General features: G+C 44.6%; 1 protein-coding gene across 9 annotated transcripts in view; it reads left to right on the forward strand.

The window, feature by feature from the left end:
- GRIP1 (glutamate receptor interacting protein 1) overlaps nucleotides 1–17,720 on the forward strand; it is a 687,322-nt gene that overhangs the window by 592,386 nt on the left and 77,216 nt on the right. For 6 of the 9 annotated variants that reach the window (XM_053554787.1, XM_053554785.1, XM_053554786.1 and 3 more), the window contains 2 exons: nucleotides 9,457–9,648; nucleotides 11,668–11,823. In XM_053554787.1, coding sequence (XP_053410762.1) covers nucleotides 9,457–9,648; nucleotides 11,668–11,823 — 348 coding nt within the window. The remainder of the gene's footprint in view (nucleotides 1–9,456; nucleotides 9,649–11,667; nucleotides 11,824–17,720) is intronic. The other 3 variants (XM_053554791.1, XM_053554792.1, XM_053554793.1) reach the window with 1 other exon arrangement.

Here is a 17,720-nt window from a genome sequence, read left to right on the forward strand (position 1 = left end):
CAGTAGGGGAACACGTCCATACCACCTCAGCCCCAGGGAGGGCCACCACAGTGGGGAGGTCAGCACTGCCTCCCTGGGGACAGCTGCCCTGAGCAAAGGTTTGAATGCAGAAAAGGACCCAGGCGCACATACAACTGGGTGGAACAGCAGGTGCACAGGCCCTGAGGAGGCGGGAAAGAGCCCAGCTCATCCTAAAAACAGACATGAGATCCCTGTGGCTAAAACACAGGAAGGATGGACCAAGTGATGGGGATGAGGCCAGAGAGGTAGGGGCTGCATCTGCCCCTCCTTGTAGTGGCAACAGAGTTGCTCAGACAAGCACAGCACCATGATCTCAGGTGTGAGTGGAAGACTCCCCCAACATGTGCTGTGGAAGGAGACGAATCGGAAGCCGCGTCTGCAGCCATTGCCATGGTCTAGAGTGAAGGGGGACACGGTGCCTGGAATGAGGGCAGCAGATAAGGAGAGAGCCCAGCAGTGGGGTGGTAGGAGCAGGCCAGAGGGTATAGGGCTACAAAGTTATGGTGGCTGCAGGAGCATTCTGCACATTTCTGAGAAAGTCTAAAATTTAACTGTCCAATGAGTGAAATTTGTTGTATGAGAGATACATTTATTTCCTGTAAAAGGTACTTTATTGTTGGCCAGTAGTTAGAAAACTAGGCAGAGGCAACATTACTTCTCATCTGAGTACCAGCCCCATGCTAATGCAGCCGCCATGTCTCTCTGCCAAGGCCTTGGTCCTGGTGATTCGAGGAATGAATCCAGGGACCATGTGAATAAGTGAAAAGACAGACTGTATTGATAGATAAAGATATAGATGGCAGGATCAAGATGGCAGACCAGAAGGATCATTCAGCTGAGCTCCCCTAGAACGACTGGGGAAAAAGAGAGAACCCAGCCCTACCTGGCACAGAGACCTTACCCAGAGTCATGGCTCAAGGAGCACAGTGAGGAAGTGGTGAGCTGGATACAGCGTGTGATGCAGAGATGTGGAAATCTGATAAATTACGAAAGTGATTGTGACGCCCTGGGATGAAGTGGCCACGCCACAGAGGTCCAGGACGGAAGGAAGCCTTTCTGGAGTTTTCAGAAGTTGGGGGAAGCTGTACATTGAGTGGAAAGCTTGGAAGAAGGGTGGACTTGACCCAGATTTGAATGTCATTGTAGTGGATTTGCCATAGGTTTGGTAGCTGGCGAGGCAGCCATACTGAGAAGGTCTCAGAGGCTGGGGCTGCCGTTGTGGGACGTGAGAAGGTCTCAGCAGGGTCGTAAAGTACAGCCATCTTAATTCCACCTGCGGGATCAGAAGTTCATTCTTGGGGCAGGCTGAGGGACTCCTGCACCCCATGGGAACTGGAGTCGGGGCACTGTGAGACCTGTCCCTGAAGGATTCTTGTGAGCTTTAAAATCCCAACCCCACAGGGTCAGCATTGGAAAGAAGGACCACAGAGGTTGCTGGCTGTGCTCTCTGTCTCCTAAAAATACCACAGCACCATCTAGTGTCCTGGCAACACATTGCAACATATTGTCATCAAGAGCAAGGACTTCTGTTGGAAACAAAGGAAGCAGTGAGAAGGAAAAGGAGGACACGGAGGTGAACAAGAAGAAAGAACACATGAGGAGGAACCAACAGAAAAATTCTGGCAACGTGAGAAACCAAAACACAGGAACTCCCCCAAGGGACCATGAGGCAGCTACTGCAGAAGACTGCACCTATAAAGAATGAATGGACTTGACAGAAAGGGAATTTAAAATATGGATGATAAAGACAATAAAAGGAATGGACAAGAAAATGCAAAGACAGAACCACAAGTCAGATAAGAGATATGTAAAATATAGAAAGGATATGGTGGAGCTTAAGGAAATAAAGTAGATTAGACAATGGAGAAGAAAGAACCTCAGAGCTAGAGAATAAAGTTTTCGAGTTAACCCAGGTAGTTAAAGAGGCAGAAAAGAAGAGAGAGAAAGCAGAACAGGGGCTTAGAGAACTACGAGACCCATACGAAGCATTAAAATGTATGAATAGGGCGGCGCCTGTGGCTCAGCGGGTAGGGCGCCGGTCCCATATGCCGGAGGTGGCGGGTTCAAACCCAGCCCCGGCCAAAAAAATAAATAAATAAATAAAATGTATGAATAATAGGGATTCCTGAATGGGAAGAAGATTGTCCCAAAGGAATGGAAGCTCTATTGGAGACTATCATAAATGAAAATGTCCCAAGTTTTACAAAGGACCCTGACACACTCCTCTCAGATGGATATCAAACCCCAGATTATCTCAACTTAAACAACGAGTCATTACAAGACACATTGTAATGAACCTGTCCAAAGTCAAGATGAAAGAAAAAAATTCTGCAAGCAGCCAGGAGTAAGCGCCAACTGACCTACAGGGGCAGAGCCATTAGGATGCCAAAAGACTTTTCAACTAAAACCTTCCAAGCCAGAAGAGAATGGTCATCCACCTTTAACATTCTTAAAACAATTTTTCAGCCCAGAATTCTGTATCCTGCTAACCTAAGCTTCAAAATTGATGGAGAAATTAAATCTTTTCAGATATACAAGCACTGAGGAAAGTCACCACAAAAAGAGACCACCTCTACAGGAAATACTTAAACCTATTCTCAACACCAACCACCACAATGGACCACCAGCAAAGTAAACACCCAGAACCTAAAGGTCAAAACTTAGCTTCCACAATGGCACAAAGAATAACACTACACAACAGACTTTCCACAAAATAAGATGAATAGAACTCGACCACACTTATCAATTCTCTCCATAATGTTAATGGACTCAATTCCCCACTGAAGAGGCTGGCTGATTGGATAAAAAAGCACAAGCCATCCATATGCTGTCTCCTGGAGACACATCTAGCCTTGAAGGACAAATCAAGACTCAGGGTTAAGGGATGGAAAACAGTATTTCAAGCAAATGAAAATCAGAAGAAAGGAGAGGTTGCAGTCTTATTTTCAGATACAAGCGATTTAAAGCAACCAAAATTAAGAAAGACAAATATGGACACTTTATACTGGTCAAACAAACAATAACAACAAGAAGACATTTCAATTTTAAATATTTATGCATCCAACATTAAACTCCCAGATTTATGAAACCGACCTTGATGTTTCATGAGCAATATGATAGCTCACAACACCATAATAGTCAGGGACTCTAACACCCCTCTGACAGAACTGGACAGATCTGAAATAAAAACCAAATAGATAGATCTAAATAGAAAACAAACAAAGATACAAAGGACTGAAATGTGACCCCTAGAACAAATAGGATTAATAGACATATACAGGATGCACCATCCCAAAGCTAAGAAATATTCATCAGCCCATGGTACATACTTAAAATTGGGTCATCAGCCCATGGTACATACTTAAAATTGACCACATTCTGGGATACAAATCAAACCTCAGCAAAATGAAAAGAATAGAAATTATACCTTGTATCTTCTCAGACCACAAGGCAATAAAGGTGGAACTTAACTCCAACAAAAACATCCTTCCCCACACAAAGATGCAAATTAAACAACCTTATGGTGAATGATAATTGGGTTCAGGAAGAGATAGAAGAGGAAACTGTTAAATTCCTCAAACAAAACAACAATGAAGACACAAGTTACAAAAACCTCTGGGATACAGTAAAAGCAGTCTTAAGAGGGTATTTTATTGCATTAGATGCCTACATTCAAAAACCAGAAAGAGAGCGCATCAACAAACTCATGGAATTGGAAAAAGAAGAACAATCTAATCCCAAACACAGCAGAAGCAAGGAAATAACCAAAATTAAATCAGAGAATAATGAAATTAAAAACAAAAGAATCGGGTGGTGCCTGTGGCTCAGTTGGTAGGGTGCTGGCCCCATATACCAAGGGTGGTGGGTTCAAACCCGGCCCCGGCTGAACTGCAACAAAAAAATAGTCGGGCGTTGTGGCGGGCGCCTGTAGTCCCAGCTACTCGGGAGGCTGAGGCAAGAGAATCGCTTGGGCCCAGGAGTTGGAGGTTGCTGTGAGCTGGGTGAGGCCACGGCACTCTACCAAGGGCCATAAAGTGAGACTCTGTCTCTACAAAAAAAAAAAAAAAAAAATCATTCAGAAAATTAACAAAATAAAAAGTTGATTTTTTGAAAAAATAAATAAAATTGACAAACTGTTGGCCAGATTAACTGGAAACAGAAAGGTAAAATCTTTAATAACCTCAATCAGAAACAATAAAAGGGAAGTAACAACAGATGCCACTGAGATACAAGAGATCATCTCTAACTACTACAAGAAACTGTATGCCCAGAAATTTGGTAATGTGGAGGAAATGGATCAATCCCTGGAATCACACCCTCTCTCTAGACTTAATCAAGAAGTAATAGATCTCTTGAACAGACCAATTTCAAGAACTGAGATTAAAGAAACAATTTTTAAAAATCTCCCAACAAGGGCGGCGCCTGTGGCTCAGGGAGTAGGGCGCCGGCCCCATATGCCGAGGGTGGCGGGTTCACACCCAGCCCTAGCCAAACTGCAACAAAAATAGCCGGGTGTTGTGGCGGGCGCCTGTAGTCCTAGCTGCCTGGGAGGCTGAGGCAAGAGAATAGCGTAAGCCCAAGAGTTAGAGGTTGCTGTGAGCCGTGTGACACCACCGCACTCTACCCGAGGGCAGTATAGTGAGACTCTGTCTCTACAAAAAATAATAATAATAATAAAAATCTCCCAACAAAAAAATGCCCTGGTCCAGATGGCTTCACACCAGAATTCTATCAAACTTTCAAAGAAGAGCTTATACCCATACTGCAGAAATTATTCCCAAAAATTGAGAAGGAAGGAATCTTCTCCAACACGTCCTATGAAGCAAACATCACCCTAATACCAAAACCAGGAAAAGACTCAACTAAAAAGAATTTCACTAATGAATATAAATGCAAAAATCCTCATTAAAATCCTAGCCAGTAGATTACAGCCACACATTTAAAAAAAAAAAATCACTCATCAAGGGCAGTGCTTGTGGCTCAAATGAGTAGGGCACTGGTTCCATATACCGGAGGTGGTGGGTTCAAACCCAGCTGCAGCCAAAAGAAAAAAAAAAAAAATCACTCATCACAATCAAGTAGGTTTCATCCCAGGGATACGAGGCTGGTTTAACATATGCAAGTCCATAAACATTATTCACCATGTCAACAGAAGCAAAAACAAAGACCATATGATCCTCTCAAAACATGCAGAAAAAGCATTAAATCAAATTCAGCATCCTTTTCTAAATAGAACACTTAAGAATTTAGGCATAGGTGGCACATTTCTTAATCTGATTGAAGCCATCTATGACAAACCCACAGCTAATATCATACTGAATGGAGTAAAACTGAAAGCTTTCCCACTTAGAACTAAAACCAGATAAGGTTGTCCTCTATCACCACTGCTATTCAACGTAGTGCTGGAAATTCTAGCCAATACAATCAGGCAAGAGAAGGAAATAAAGGGCATCCAAATAGGAGCAGAGGAGGTCAAACTCTTGCTGTCGATATGATCTTTTACTTAGAGAACCCCAAAGTCTCAACCACAAGACTCCTGAAAGTGATCAAAAAATATAACAATGTCTCAGGATATAAAAATCAATGTCACAAATTAGTAGCCTTTGTATATGCCAATAACAACCAAGATGAGAAGCTAATCAATTCCCTTCATAGTAGCTTAAAAAAAAAATACCTAGGAATATACCTAACAAAACAGGTGAAGGACCTCTACAAAGAAAATTATGAAACCCTATGAAATTAAAAAAAAAAAAAAAAGAAACCCTATGAAAAGAAATAGCAGAAGATATTAAGAAATTGAAGCATATATCATGCTCATGGCTGGGAAGAATCAACATTGTTAAAATGTCTATACTTCCCAAAGCAATCTACAGATTCAATGCACTCACCTTTAAAATAATCATCATCATACTTTCAAGATTTGGAAAAAATAATTCTTCATTTTGTACAGAACCAGAAAAAACCCTGTATAGCTAAGGCAATTCTTTATAATAAAAACAAGGCCGGGGCATTAGCCTACCAGAATTTAGGCTGTACTACAATGCCATAGTGATCAAAACAGCATGGTATTGGCACAAAAATAGAGACATTGACATTTGGAACCAAATACAAAACCATGAGATGAAACTAACATCTCACAGCCACCTGATCTTTAATAAACCAAACAAGAACATACACTGGGGAGAAGAATCCCCATTCGGTAAATGGGGTTGGAAGAACTGGATAATCACATGTAGAAGACTGAAGCTGGACCCACACTTTTCACTACTTACAAAAATTGATTCAAGATGGATAAAAGACTTAAATCTAAGGAAAGAAACAATAAAAAATCCTTGAAGAAAGTGTGGGGAAAACACTTGAAGATATCAGCCTGGGGAAAGGTTTTATGAAGAAGACTTCTGTGGCAATTGCAACAACAAAAATTTTAAAATGGGACTTAATTAAACTGAAAAGCTTCTATACAGCTAAGGAAACAACAACAAAAGCAAACAGACAACCTTCAGAATGCGAAAAGATTTTTGCATATTATAAATCAGACAAAAGCCTGATATGTAGGATCTATAGAGAACTCAAATTAATCAATAAAAAAAAGAGCCACCAATCCCATATATTACTGGCCAAGAGACATTTATAGAACCTTCTCTAAAGAAGACACACAAATGGCTAACAAACATATGAAAAAATGCTCATCATCCCTAATCATCAGAGAAATGCAAATCAAAACTACCCTGAAGTATAACCTAACCCCAGTGAGAATGGCCCACATCACAAAGTCTCAAAGCTGCAGATGCTGGCATGGATGTGGTGAAAAGGGAACACTTCTACACTGCTGGTGGGACTGCAAACTAATACAACCTTATTAAAAGGAAGTATGGAGAATCCTCAGAGAACTCAAGCTAGACCTCCCATTTGATCCTGCAATCCCATTACTAGACATGTACCCAGAAGAAGAAAAAAATCCTTTTGTCATAAGGACATTTGCACTAGACTGTTTATCGCAGCTCAATTCACAATCGCCACAGCCTAAATGCCCACCAACCCAGGAATGGATTAACAAGCTGTGGTGTATGTATACCATGGAATACTATTCAACCATTAAAAAAGATGGAGACTGTACATCTTTTGTATTAACCTGGATGGCGGTGGAACACATTCTTCTTAATAAAGCATCACAAAAAATGGCGAAACAAGAATCCAATGAACCCAATTCTGCTATGAAGGCAGCAGATGATCTGATACAAGTGGAGTATAGGGGAATGAGGGATCCAGGAGACAGGAGGAGGCAGGAGGATGGGGGGTCATGGTGTACATGGCACACCTCTTAGGGGCAGGACACAATTATAAAAGGGACTTTATCTAACAAATGCAATCAGTGCAACCTAATTCTTGTACCCTCAATGAATCCCAAACAATAAAAAAAATTAAAAAAGAAATAGATAAGGGGAAGGGGGGAACAGGACCCCAGCAGCAGATGGGGGACCCACCTGGGCCCTCTGTCTAGCGGGTCATATACAGCTTTTCCTGTCCTGTGGGCAGGGGATTTGTGGAGTTGGAATGTATGCCTCAAATATGTCACAACCATTTGATGCCAGAAGTTAATTTTAAAACCGCCACAGTGCAGAGGAATATGGTCCCCTTAGCTGTGCTTCTCTGCTAGGGAGGGTCAGCAGGGTGTGTTCTGAGGGAGGAGGCCTAGGCAAGAGGCCCCTTGGGCCACTTTTTTTTTTTTTTGGCCGGGGCTGGGTGTGAACCTGCCACCTCCAGCATATGGGACCAGCGCCCTACCCCTTGAGCCACAGGCGCTGCCCCTTGGGCCACTTTTTATGGCCTACAGAGAACCTGTTTGTGCCTAAAGGTGGGGTCTGTGATGAGACTGATTCTGAGCTCACCTAGGCCTAGAAAATGGGGGTCCCAGTCCAGCCCTGAACAGGAACCCTGCATCATTCAGACTCTGAGCGTGCATGATTTTCACAACAGCAGGGGAGATGTTCTCATAACCCCACTCAATATATGAGGACACTGAGCTACCCAGGGACTGAGTAGCTGGCCAAGGTCCTAAGGGAGGAGGGTCCAGGTCCACCTCACCCGACAGTGATCCGTCAGTGCTGGGACTTTTGTCTCATCTCAGAAAGAACATGAATGACCAGGGAAGCTGCTGCTCATTATACAAAGTAAGCTCTTTGCTAAATGACCCCCTTTGAATGCCTGCAGAGCACTTGGCCTCTGTACATGAATAATCACTGTTAAGTAATTCACTGGAAAGACACCCAGCATCAGAACCACAGAGGCAGGAGACAGAAGTTCACGTTACTTTGAGGTCTTCGAGGCTGTTGAACGGGAAACGTCACATCAGACAAATGTCATGTTGTTCACGTTTCAGAACACTGGGTAGAAACCCACGTCTGAAGATTGATATTGGAATGTAAACATGGTAAACATTTTCTTAAAAATAAAAAACTTATCTAGACTTTGAAATAAACTTTATTAAAATCATATAACATCTTAAAGAAATATAAGAACATGTGAAATATTTTAAGAATTAAATATTTTTAATGTAAATATACTTTTTCAAAAAAAACTCATAGACACTTTTATCTCATTAGTCGGGATACAAGTGAGCCTGAGGGATGATTAGAGTGGTTTACTGCTGAGGAAAGTCAAGTCCCAGTGATGGATCGGAGCATAATTAAAATGTCAGGGCAATAAATTGTGATGTGTGGCTGGGAAACCACTCAGATCATGAACCAGTGAGATTTATTGTTCCTACTTTTCTTTTTCTCAAAACAAATGCTACTAACTGGCCAAGGTTTGCAAACCTTTAATTACTAATTGTGTGCTATAGATCTTTACGGGGCTGACTTTTAAGTTAAAAAAAAATGTTTTTAATCTCTGCTGTGAAGCACAGGGGGAGATTAGAAATTGATTCAATAGTCATCTTAAAAGGAGGAAAAATGAACTGAGGAAATACATGCATTAATCCTGGGAAGATGAAAAGTTTACATCCTTGATGTTTATCATCTGTTCTGCTGACCACTGAGAAAGTGCAAAGCAGGCTTAGCGCCCATAGCTCAGTGGTTAGGGCTGATGGATTTGAACCCAGCCTGGGCCTGCTAAACAATGACAACTGAACAAAAAAATAGCTGGGTGTTGTGGTAGGCGCCTATAGTCCCAGCTACTTGGGAGGCTGAAGCAAAAGAATTACTTAAGTCCAAGACTTTGAGGTTGCTGTGAGCTGTGATGCTACAGCACTCTACTGAGGGCAACATAGTGAGACTCTGCCTTAAAAAATAAAAAGGGCAAAGCAGAGCAGATGTTTTTCTCTTTGCTAGCAGCTTTCATTTTTTGTTGTACTTTTGATTTGTGCAATTCAGTTACTTTTTCCTCTTTTTTGGTTCTTTGTTTTTCTTACTTCTCATCATCACCTCATATGGGCAGTGAAAATTCAGAGGAGCGACAGGCAACTTACCTGGGATTTCTGGGCCATCAGCCACTGCGGCCACCACACCGACCAGCATCCCAGCCATCACACCAGCCATCACACCAACCTTCCCCATGATACTCACCACCCTGACTGCTGCAGAGCGCCCACCCTGACATTCCCGAAAGCACCGCCTCCAAATAGCCCTCGTAATGTTCCACTATGTACCATATTCTTCTCGCTCCTTCCCCGTCTAATGCATTCCATCTTTGGCTTCATGGGTATTATGTGTGTGTGTGTTCTGTCATGGCAACCTGTCACTCCTGACCTCTAGACCTGAGGCTTTTTCTTCTCCATCAGAAAACATTTGTCATTAGAAAAGGATGTAAATGTTCAGAACGCTTTACCTGTGGTTCAGGAAATAATAGTTCTGAATATAATACTGAGTACAGTGTTCTCAGATTCTCAGTTCTGAATGTTATACTGAGTGTGGTGTTCTCAGACCCTCAGTTCTGAATATTATACTGACTATGATGTTCTAGGATCACGAAATAACAGTTCTGAGTATTATACCAAGTACAGTGTTCTCAGATCAGGAAATAATAGTTTAGAGTATTATACCAAGTATGGTTTTCTCAGATTCTGAGTTCTGAGTATTATCCTGAATACAGTGTTCTTGGATCAGCAAATAACAGTTAAGAGCATTATACTGAGTGTGGTGTTCTCAGGTTCTCAGTTCTGAATATTATATCAGGTATGGTGTTCTTGGATTAGGAAGCAACAGTTTTGAGTATCATACTGAGTATGTAATTCTCAGATCAGGAAATAACAGTTCAGAGTATTATACTGAGTACAGTGTTCTCGGATCAGGATATAACAGTTCAGAGTATTATACCGAGTACAGTGTTCTGCGATCCTCTTTGTGTTTGTGGAATCACTTAGAAAATCGTAGTCAGAAAACGTCTAAGAAAATGAGATTATGTATCTGATACTTTAAGTTGCTCACAGAGAAACTTGTTTTAATGTGTTTTCTTTCTTTCCTTCCTTCCTTCTTTCCTTTTTTTTTTTTTTGTTTGTTTTCCAAAGCAAAATTCATAGAGTCTCTCTGTGTTCCTGTGTACTTACGAGGATCCTGCTGTCCTCACATTTCAGGTTCTCGTAGCTCTGAGATTCTAACACACGTCTCCCACCCCCGAGGCCTGGGCTCAGTCTGGCTGGGTGCTGGGACCTGTCCTGTGCACCGTGTGTCTCTGGGCTCAGTCTGGCTGGGTGCTGGGACCTGTCCTGTGCACTGTGTGTGTCTCTGGGCTCAGTCTGGCTGGATGCTGGGACCTGTCCTGTGCACCGTGTGTGTCTCTGGGCTCAGTCTGGCTGGTGCTGGGACCTGTCCTGTGCACCGTGTGTGTCTCAGGCTCAGTCTGGCCGGGTGCTGGGACCTGTCCTGTGCACCGTGTGTGTCTCTGGGCTCAGTCTGGCTGGTGCTGGGACCTGTCCTGTGCACCGTGTGTGTCTCAGGCTCAGTCTGGCCGGGTGCTGGGACCTGTCCTGTGCACCGTGTGTGTCTCTGGGCTCGGTCTGGCCGGGTGCTGGGACCTGTCCTGTGCACCGTGTGTGTCTCTGGGCTCAGTCTGGCCGGGTGCTGGGACCTGTCCTGTGCACCGTGTGTGTCTCTGGGCTCAGTCTGGCTGGGTGCTGGAACCTGTCCTGTGCACCGTGGGTGTCTGTCTGGACTCAGTCTGGCTGGTGCTGGGACCTGTCCTGTGCACCGTGTGTGTCTGTCTGGGCTCAGTCTGGCTGGTGCTGGGACCTGTCCTGTGCACCGTGTGTGTCTCAGGCTCAGTCTGGCTGGGTGCTGGGACCTGTCCTGTGCACCGTGTGTGTCTCTGGGCTCGGTCTGGCCGGGTGCTGGGACCTGTCCTGTGCACCGTGTGTGTCTCTGGGCTCAGTCTGGCCGGGTGCTGGGACCTGTCCTGTGCACTGTGTGTGTCTCTGGGCTCAGTCTGGCTGGATGCTGGGACCTGTCCTGTGCACCGTGTGTGTCTGTCTGGGCTCAGTCTGGCCGGATGCTGGGACCTGTCCTGTGCACCATGTGTGTCTCTCTTGGCTCAGTCTGGCCGGGTGCTGGGACCTGTCCTGTGTACTGTGTGTCTCTGTGGGTCACTGCTGCTGTCCAGCAGCCGGCATCCTCGTGCCCACCTAAGTGCCTGTGCCCGTCTGCTCTCTTACAGCCGCGATGGTGTCCTCATCCTTCTCCCCGACCTCTATGAGCGCGTACAGCCTGAGTTCCCTCAACATGGGGACCCTGCCACGGAGCCTCTACTCCACCAGCCCACGTGGAACCATGATGCGGAGGAGAGTGAAGAAGAAAGACTTTAAGAGCTCGTGTAAGTGAGGTGGCGGCTGGTGCGTGTCGCCCAGAGGGAATGCATGGGCCTAGGGGTCTTGGAAATACTGAGAGCCTCCTGACAGGTAGGGGGCTCTGACCTGCTGGCCTGATGCCCTTTATCTACAGGGGAATTAATGGTCCCACCAGAGTACAGCTTCACACTGCTTCCACCTACAACTCCTAATTTGAGATATTTTTCTTGCTTCTTTTATGTCATAACATAACCCAAGATGTGTGTTTTTTTCCTTTAAGATTCCATTTTTATATTCTGAGTGGTTTGGGACATGAAGCCTCTATTCTTAGTTTATTATTAACTTTAAAGCAATTTTGTAAAAACTATGTTCCCCTTTTGATAAACATAAGAATCTCATACACTCACTTGATGTTATTGTAAATTTCATACTATTATTATTAATATATTTTACCTCATTCTCCAAGATTCCAGCACATTCCCAGGAATGTACCCTGCTGATAATCACAGATCTGACATACGTTTATTGTTGTCTCCCCCAACCCCGGGGCTCGCCTTCACGGCAGCACCTTAACATCTAGGAATTTCGGCAATGATTCTCGAAAATGTGATTGGAGCAGCCAAACCCACATAACTAAGCTAAGTAGAGACGCAGCTGGCTACTTGCTTTGGGCAGTGAGCTGTATATGTAAGAGAGAACATGTGACTGGATGCTTTAACAAAAAAAAAAAAAAGAAATACAAATCACTCCTAAATTTGCCTCTCGGGGAGTGGAGGTCACACACACTTATAGCAATCACACAGCTTTTGGAGGAAGAGAGCACTCCCTTTCCAGTTGTGCAGTCTGGAGAGCTGTGTGTGTTTCTCATCCTCTCTCCCTTTTGGTGGCTGTTTATTCCTATAAATAAACTTAAAAAGGATGGGATCCCTTCTTGTGCCTGCCATGAGAATAAAAACGGGAAACGCCATTAAGTTACTTGAACAAACCAAAGCTGTATGGCCGTGGCTGCTACCCCTGACTCTGTGGCTTTGCCGGAGAGACGTTCCCCCAGGAGGGTCTGTCTTCCTCCCAGGGCACCCCCCATCCCAGGGCCAGAGACCAGCTGTCACCTACTCGGGGAAGTTGTGTCTTGGTGTTGGTGGAACCTGAGGGTTTCCTGATGTAGATGTCCATTGTAAAAGACAGGGCCACCGCTGTGGTGTGTGCATGGGTTTTGACTTGAATATACCGTCACTGTAGAAAGAGGTTCATTGTCTTTGGTGTACGAAAATGACAGTAAACATGAAACTAAGCAAAAGAAGGAGATTGAGTCTGGTCAGAATGATGACAAAGCTTCTAGAGCCCCATTTCTTTTTTGCTGACACTAAAGTGAATTATTTACTCTTGGAAGAAACTAGTTGAAGGCAACAGAGTGAACTGGTCAGCAGCCCAGACTCTGGGCCGCGGGGCCCTCCTTGCACTGTCTCTCTCAAGCTACTGGACCCTCGGCAGGTTCCTAAGCTCGGTGCCTTGGCCAAAAATAACAATTATTGTGCTTCCTTCCTGGATAACCAAAGATTATTTGAGATTGCATGTGTGCACGTGTGTTAGAATAACACCTGCTAGGTAGTAAGCTCTAATTCTTAGCTATTTTGAATAGTTTATATTACCTGTAACATGCTGAGTGTGAATTGTCACGTGTGGAAATCTCTCAAATTCAGGCCTTTTCACCATGGTTGCACTTGGCTGAGTACTCAGGCCTCCCTCATAGGTAACATGCCTGCAGGTGGCAGAGGGCATTTACAGAGGGAATTATGTGCACTGGCTGTGTGTGCAAGACTCATCACTAATAGTGCCACTCACTACCCATGCTACAACCTGGAGAAGGGGAAGGACATTATCTCAAAACAACCCCCAAAATAATAAAACCAACAGAAACAGGCTAGCAGCCCCCAGCAGGCAAGAGCTGAACTCGTGAGCGTCTGTACCTCTGCTTCAGACCTCACCATTACTTTGTCTAGGTAAGACTGGCTGCGATTGGGGCCATTACTGAACAGGAACCAGTGATGACATGTCTGGCTATCTCAGGCTGGTATTTACACAGCTTAAATTTTGCAGTAGGAAGCAAGGCTGAGGCCACACACAAACAACTCACTAATGGAATTAGCACATTATCCCCCAACTAGGTAGAATATAAACAGAAACCCACGTCAGGATATTTCTAGTTGTTTCTGCCTGCTGGGGACATTAGCAGACACAGACACCACTCACAGGCTGCCTACCAGAATGTTGATAAACATATCTGAGAAGAACAGACATTTTGTACTTTAAACAATAAAGTCCAAAAGGCTATGAACTTTTATTCCCACTTCTAAATGACCTGGAAAAATATTGTGGAATCCTAATTTTTTTTTTGCAGTTTTCAGCCGGGGCTGGGTTTGAACCCACCACCTCTGGCATATGGGGCCAGCGCCCTACTCATTTGAGCAACAGGCACTTGCCCTCTCATTTTTTTTTAAATTGAGGATTTCTTTCCTTTTGTTATTTAAGCTTAACACGGCCACAGTAGATGTAAAGGTCTTGCCAAATAACTGATAGTAAAAGTTTTATTGCCACTTCCACTGCACTGTGGCTTATTCCCACCACTTTATTTATGTCTTTATTCTGTGCCACCATGCTCCGCCATCTCACGCGCATGTTTCTATAGCAACTGGGCCATTTGTATGGATGGCAGATCAGGGCAAAAGTCACAAATACAATAAAAATTCTTTTTGCCGTATTGGCGATGAGCTGAGGCCAGAGCCTTGGAAACAGAAAATTCTCATGCATTTCCAGTACAAAGGAAGAACAAGGTGATAGAAATTATTAGGAGATTTAATTTAATATTTGTGTATTAGACATTGGTTTTATAATTATATAATGTTATAATTTATATTATAAAATAAGGTGATATTAAATAATTTCAGAAGGACCTTTGTACTGGAAAAGAATGCCCAGAAAATAATGAAATCTTCAGGCTGGGCGCGGTGGCTCACACCTGTAATCCCAGCACTCCGGGAGGCTGCAGCAGGTGGATTGCCTGAGCTCACAGGTTGCAGACCAGCCTGAGCCAGAGTGAGACCCTGTCTCTAAAAATAGCCTGCGTTGTGGTGGGTACCTGGAGTCCCAGCTACTCAGGAGACTGAGGCAGGAGGATCGCTTGAGCCCAAGAGTTGGAGGTTGCTGTGAGCTATGACGCTACAGCACTTAATCCAAGGGGACAAAGTGAGACATAGTCTAAAAAAAAAAAAAAAAATCTTATCAGATGAATATGTGAAACCTTCTGTGTCATCGACCAAAGGGAAACAGGACGTCTGAGACAGGTGTCACGGCGCTAACACGGTCTCCTCGCAGGGGAGTCACGAGCGCCCAGCACAGGCCGTGGGGGCGTCACAAAGCCCCGGTGGGGAGGGGGGTGGCGGCAGCGGGTCGCAGAGGGGCCTCACCCACCCCTCACCCCTGACCTCGCTGGCCTCCCCACTGACCCCTTCCCCTCCCAGGTCTGGGCTCCCTGCAGGGCCCCATCTGGCCTGTTGCTCCCGCCATGGGCTCCCTGCCACATGCCCACCCTGCGGGACCCCAAGTCAGAGCCCATTTCTGGAGCCCTTTGCTGCTTCTGTCACCATCACTTCCTACCAGGGAGAGTGATGCTGAAAAGAGCTGAAAGGAAGAAAATGGAAAAAAGCAATAACTTGTCTGGCTCCTTCTACCAGCCTGGGAAAAAAGAATTGAAGGTAAGAGCAGCTAATGGTGAGCTTTCACGAGCGACCTCACGGCAACCAGAGGGTGCACCTGACGCTGCCCCTCCTGGGAGGCGGAGGCGGGATCTGCCACCTGCCTCCCTGTCCCTGCTGCACATGCGGGTTCCCCTGGCTGGAGCGGAGAGCCTCAAAGTACAGGATCAATAATAAAATCACTACATTAGTAAGTCTTTGAGGCCCTTTACTCTGTAAACTTCTTATTTGTGTTTGAGACGGTCTCACTCTGTGCCCTGGGTAGAGTGCAGTGGTATCATAGCTCACAGCAGCCTCAAACTCCTGGGGTCAAGTGATCCTCCTCCCTCAGCCTTTGGAGTAGGTGGGACTACAGACAGTTTTTCTATTTGCAGTGGAAATGGTGTCTCGCTTTTGCTCAGGCTCATCTCCAACTCTTCTGAGCTCAAGGATCCACCCCACCGCCCCACCTTGGTCTCCCAGAGTGCTGGGATTACAGGTGTGAGTCACCGCCCAGGCCCTACTCTCTGTCCTTTTAAAATGCTTCTCATATATGATGGAAAATCTCACAGCCTTCTAAATTCAATAAGCATTTAGAAGATTTTTAAACTTTTTGAGCCAGAGAGCTTTGGCTCCCCCATTCTTCCCCAACAAACACATAGTTGTTACCCAAAAAACTGAATTGTGAGCAAAACCGTCTGCGTGTGACTGGAACAGGGCTGAGCAGGAGGGAGTCCTGGAAGTAGTCACACACCTGTCAGCAGGACCCAGGTCATCACCTTCACCACGCATGCACCTGGACAAGCCTCCAGCCAGAGCCACTAGCTTGCAGCCCTGTACTGAGGGGACACCTTACAGGGGTGTCCCCCACAACAGAGAGAATTCACCACACTGGCTTCTAAATTACAGGGTTGTAATTCATTAATTACCTTTCATTCTCTCTGGCTGGTTGATCACAGGGATGAAGCAGGCCAATCGAGTTCATCTTTCTCTTCCAAGTAACATTAGTGGTTTTTTCTTTTGACTCATCTTTAAATCTGCAATTTATCTAGTGATTTAAGACTTTATATTGTGACTAATCAATACATAAAATCTCAAAGGAAATTTTCTTGTTTCTAAGGAAAAATTCCTTAGAAAGTCAGAGGACTTTCAGAGTTCATTGTAAAATCCAAAATTATTTAATATCATCTTATTTTATAATATAAATTATAACATGTAATTATAAAACCAATGTCTAATACATAAATTGATTTTAAATATTAAATCTCCTAATACTGTCTATCACCATGATTTGCCTCCAGATAGAGCTTATAAATTTTATTTTATTTTATTTTTATATTCAAAACTTTCCAGAAAATCAAATTCCCCAGCTATCAGCTATCTTCTTTGTTCTAAAAAAACAGAGTCTCACCGTTGAGAAGGTCTCTGCTGCATCTAAACTAATCCCACCTGTTACTATTAAATTGACCTGTTGGTTTTGGTTCTTTCTTGCTAAAGATAGTAAACAGCTGACATAGGATTCAAAAACAGTTTTTAACACCTATTAAGCAGCCTGAAAATCTATATCAAATTGAGGTCTCAAATGGGAAAATACTAATATGAAAGCTTAGAAAGATGTACAGAAAGTAAAGTCTTCCAGTAAAGTCCAACAAGCCTCACCTGGAGGGTGAATGGAAGGAGCCTGCCGGACAGGTGGTGCTGTACCTTCACGCTCCCACCGGCTGCGTGTGATAAATGGAGAAAAACACAGTCCAGGTCCTCACTGGCTGGTGGAGATGCTACTGGTCTGCAGAGCAAAGCACATTGGACACCAGCAAAGGACCTTCCATCTGAATTAAATGCGATTTGGATTAAGATGTACCAGTCCGTGGGCCAGACGCCTGCAGACGGGGCTGCCCTTGCCCGCATATCCCCACCCCTCGCCCCCACGCCATCTGCACTGACTTTCGTCCAGCTGACACTGAGCACAGTGCTGCTTTAGGAAAGGTAGTTTTTTTTCTTACTCATCCTGGAGGATTCGCCTCGCCCTCCCCTGCCCTGGCAGCTGCAGTGATCTGCCATGGTAACGGCAGGGAAGCAGGTCCTGAAGAGCAGCCTCCAAGTGTACACTGCAACAGGATAGAGAGGGTGACTCCCAGACGTGGTGTCAGCACAGCGGGCAGCAGGTCTCAAACCCAGTGACAGCAGCTCCT

The sequence above is a fragment of the Nycticebus coucang genome, chromosome 12, assembly GCF_027406575.1.
Source record: "Nycticebus coucang isolate mNycCou1 chromosome 12, mNycCou1.pri, whole genome shotgun sequence".
Lineage (NCBI taxonomy): Eukaryota > Metazoa > Chordata > Mammalia > Primates > Lorisidae > Nycticebus > Nycticebus coucang.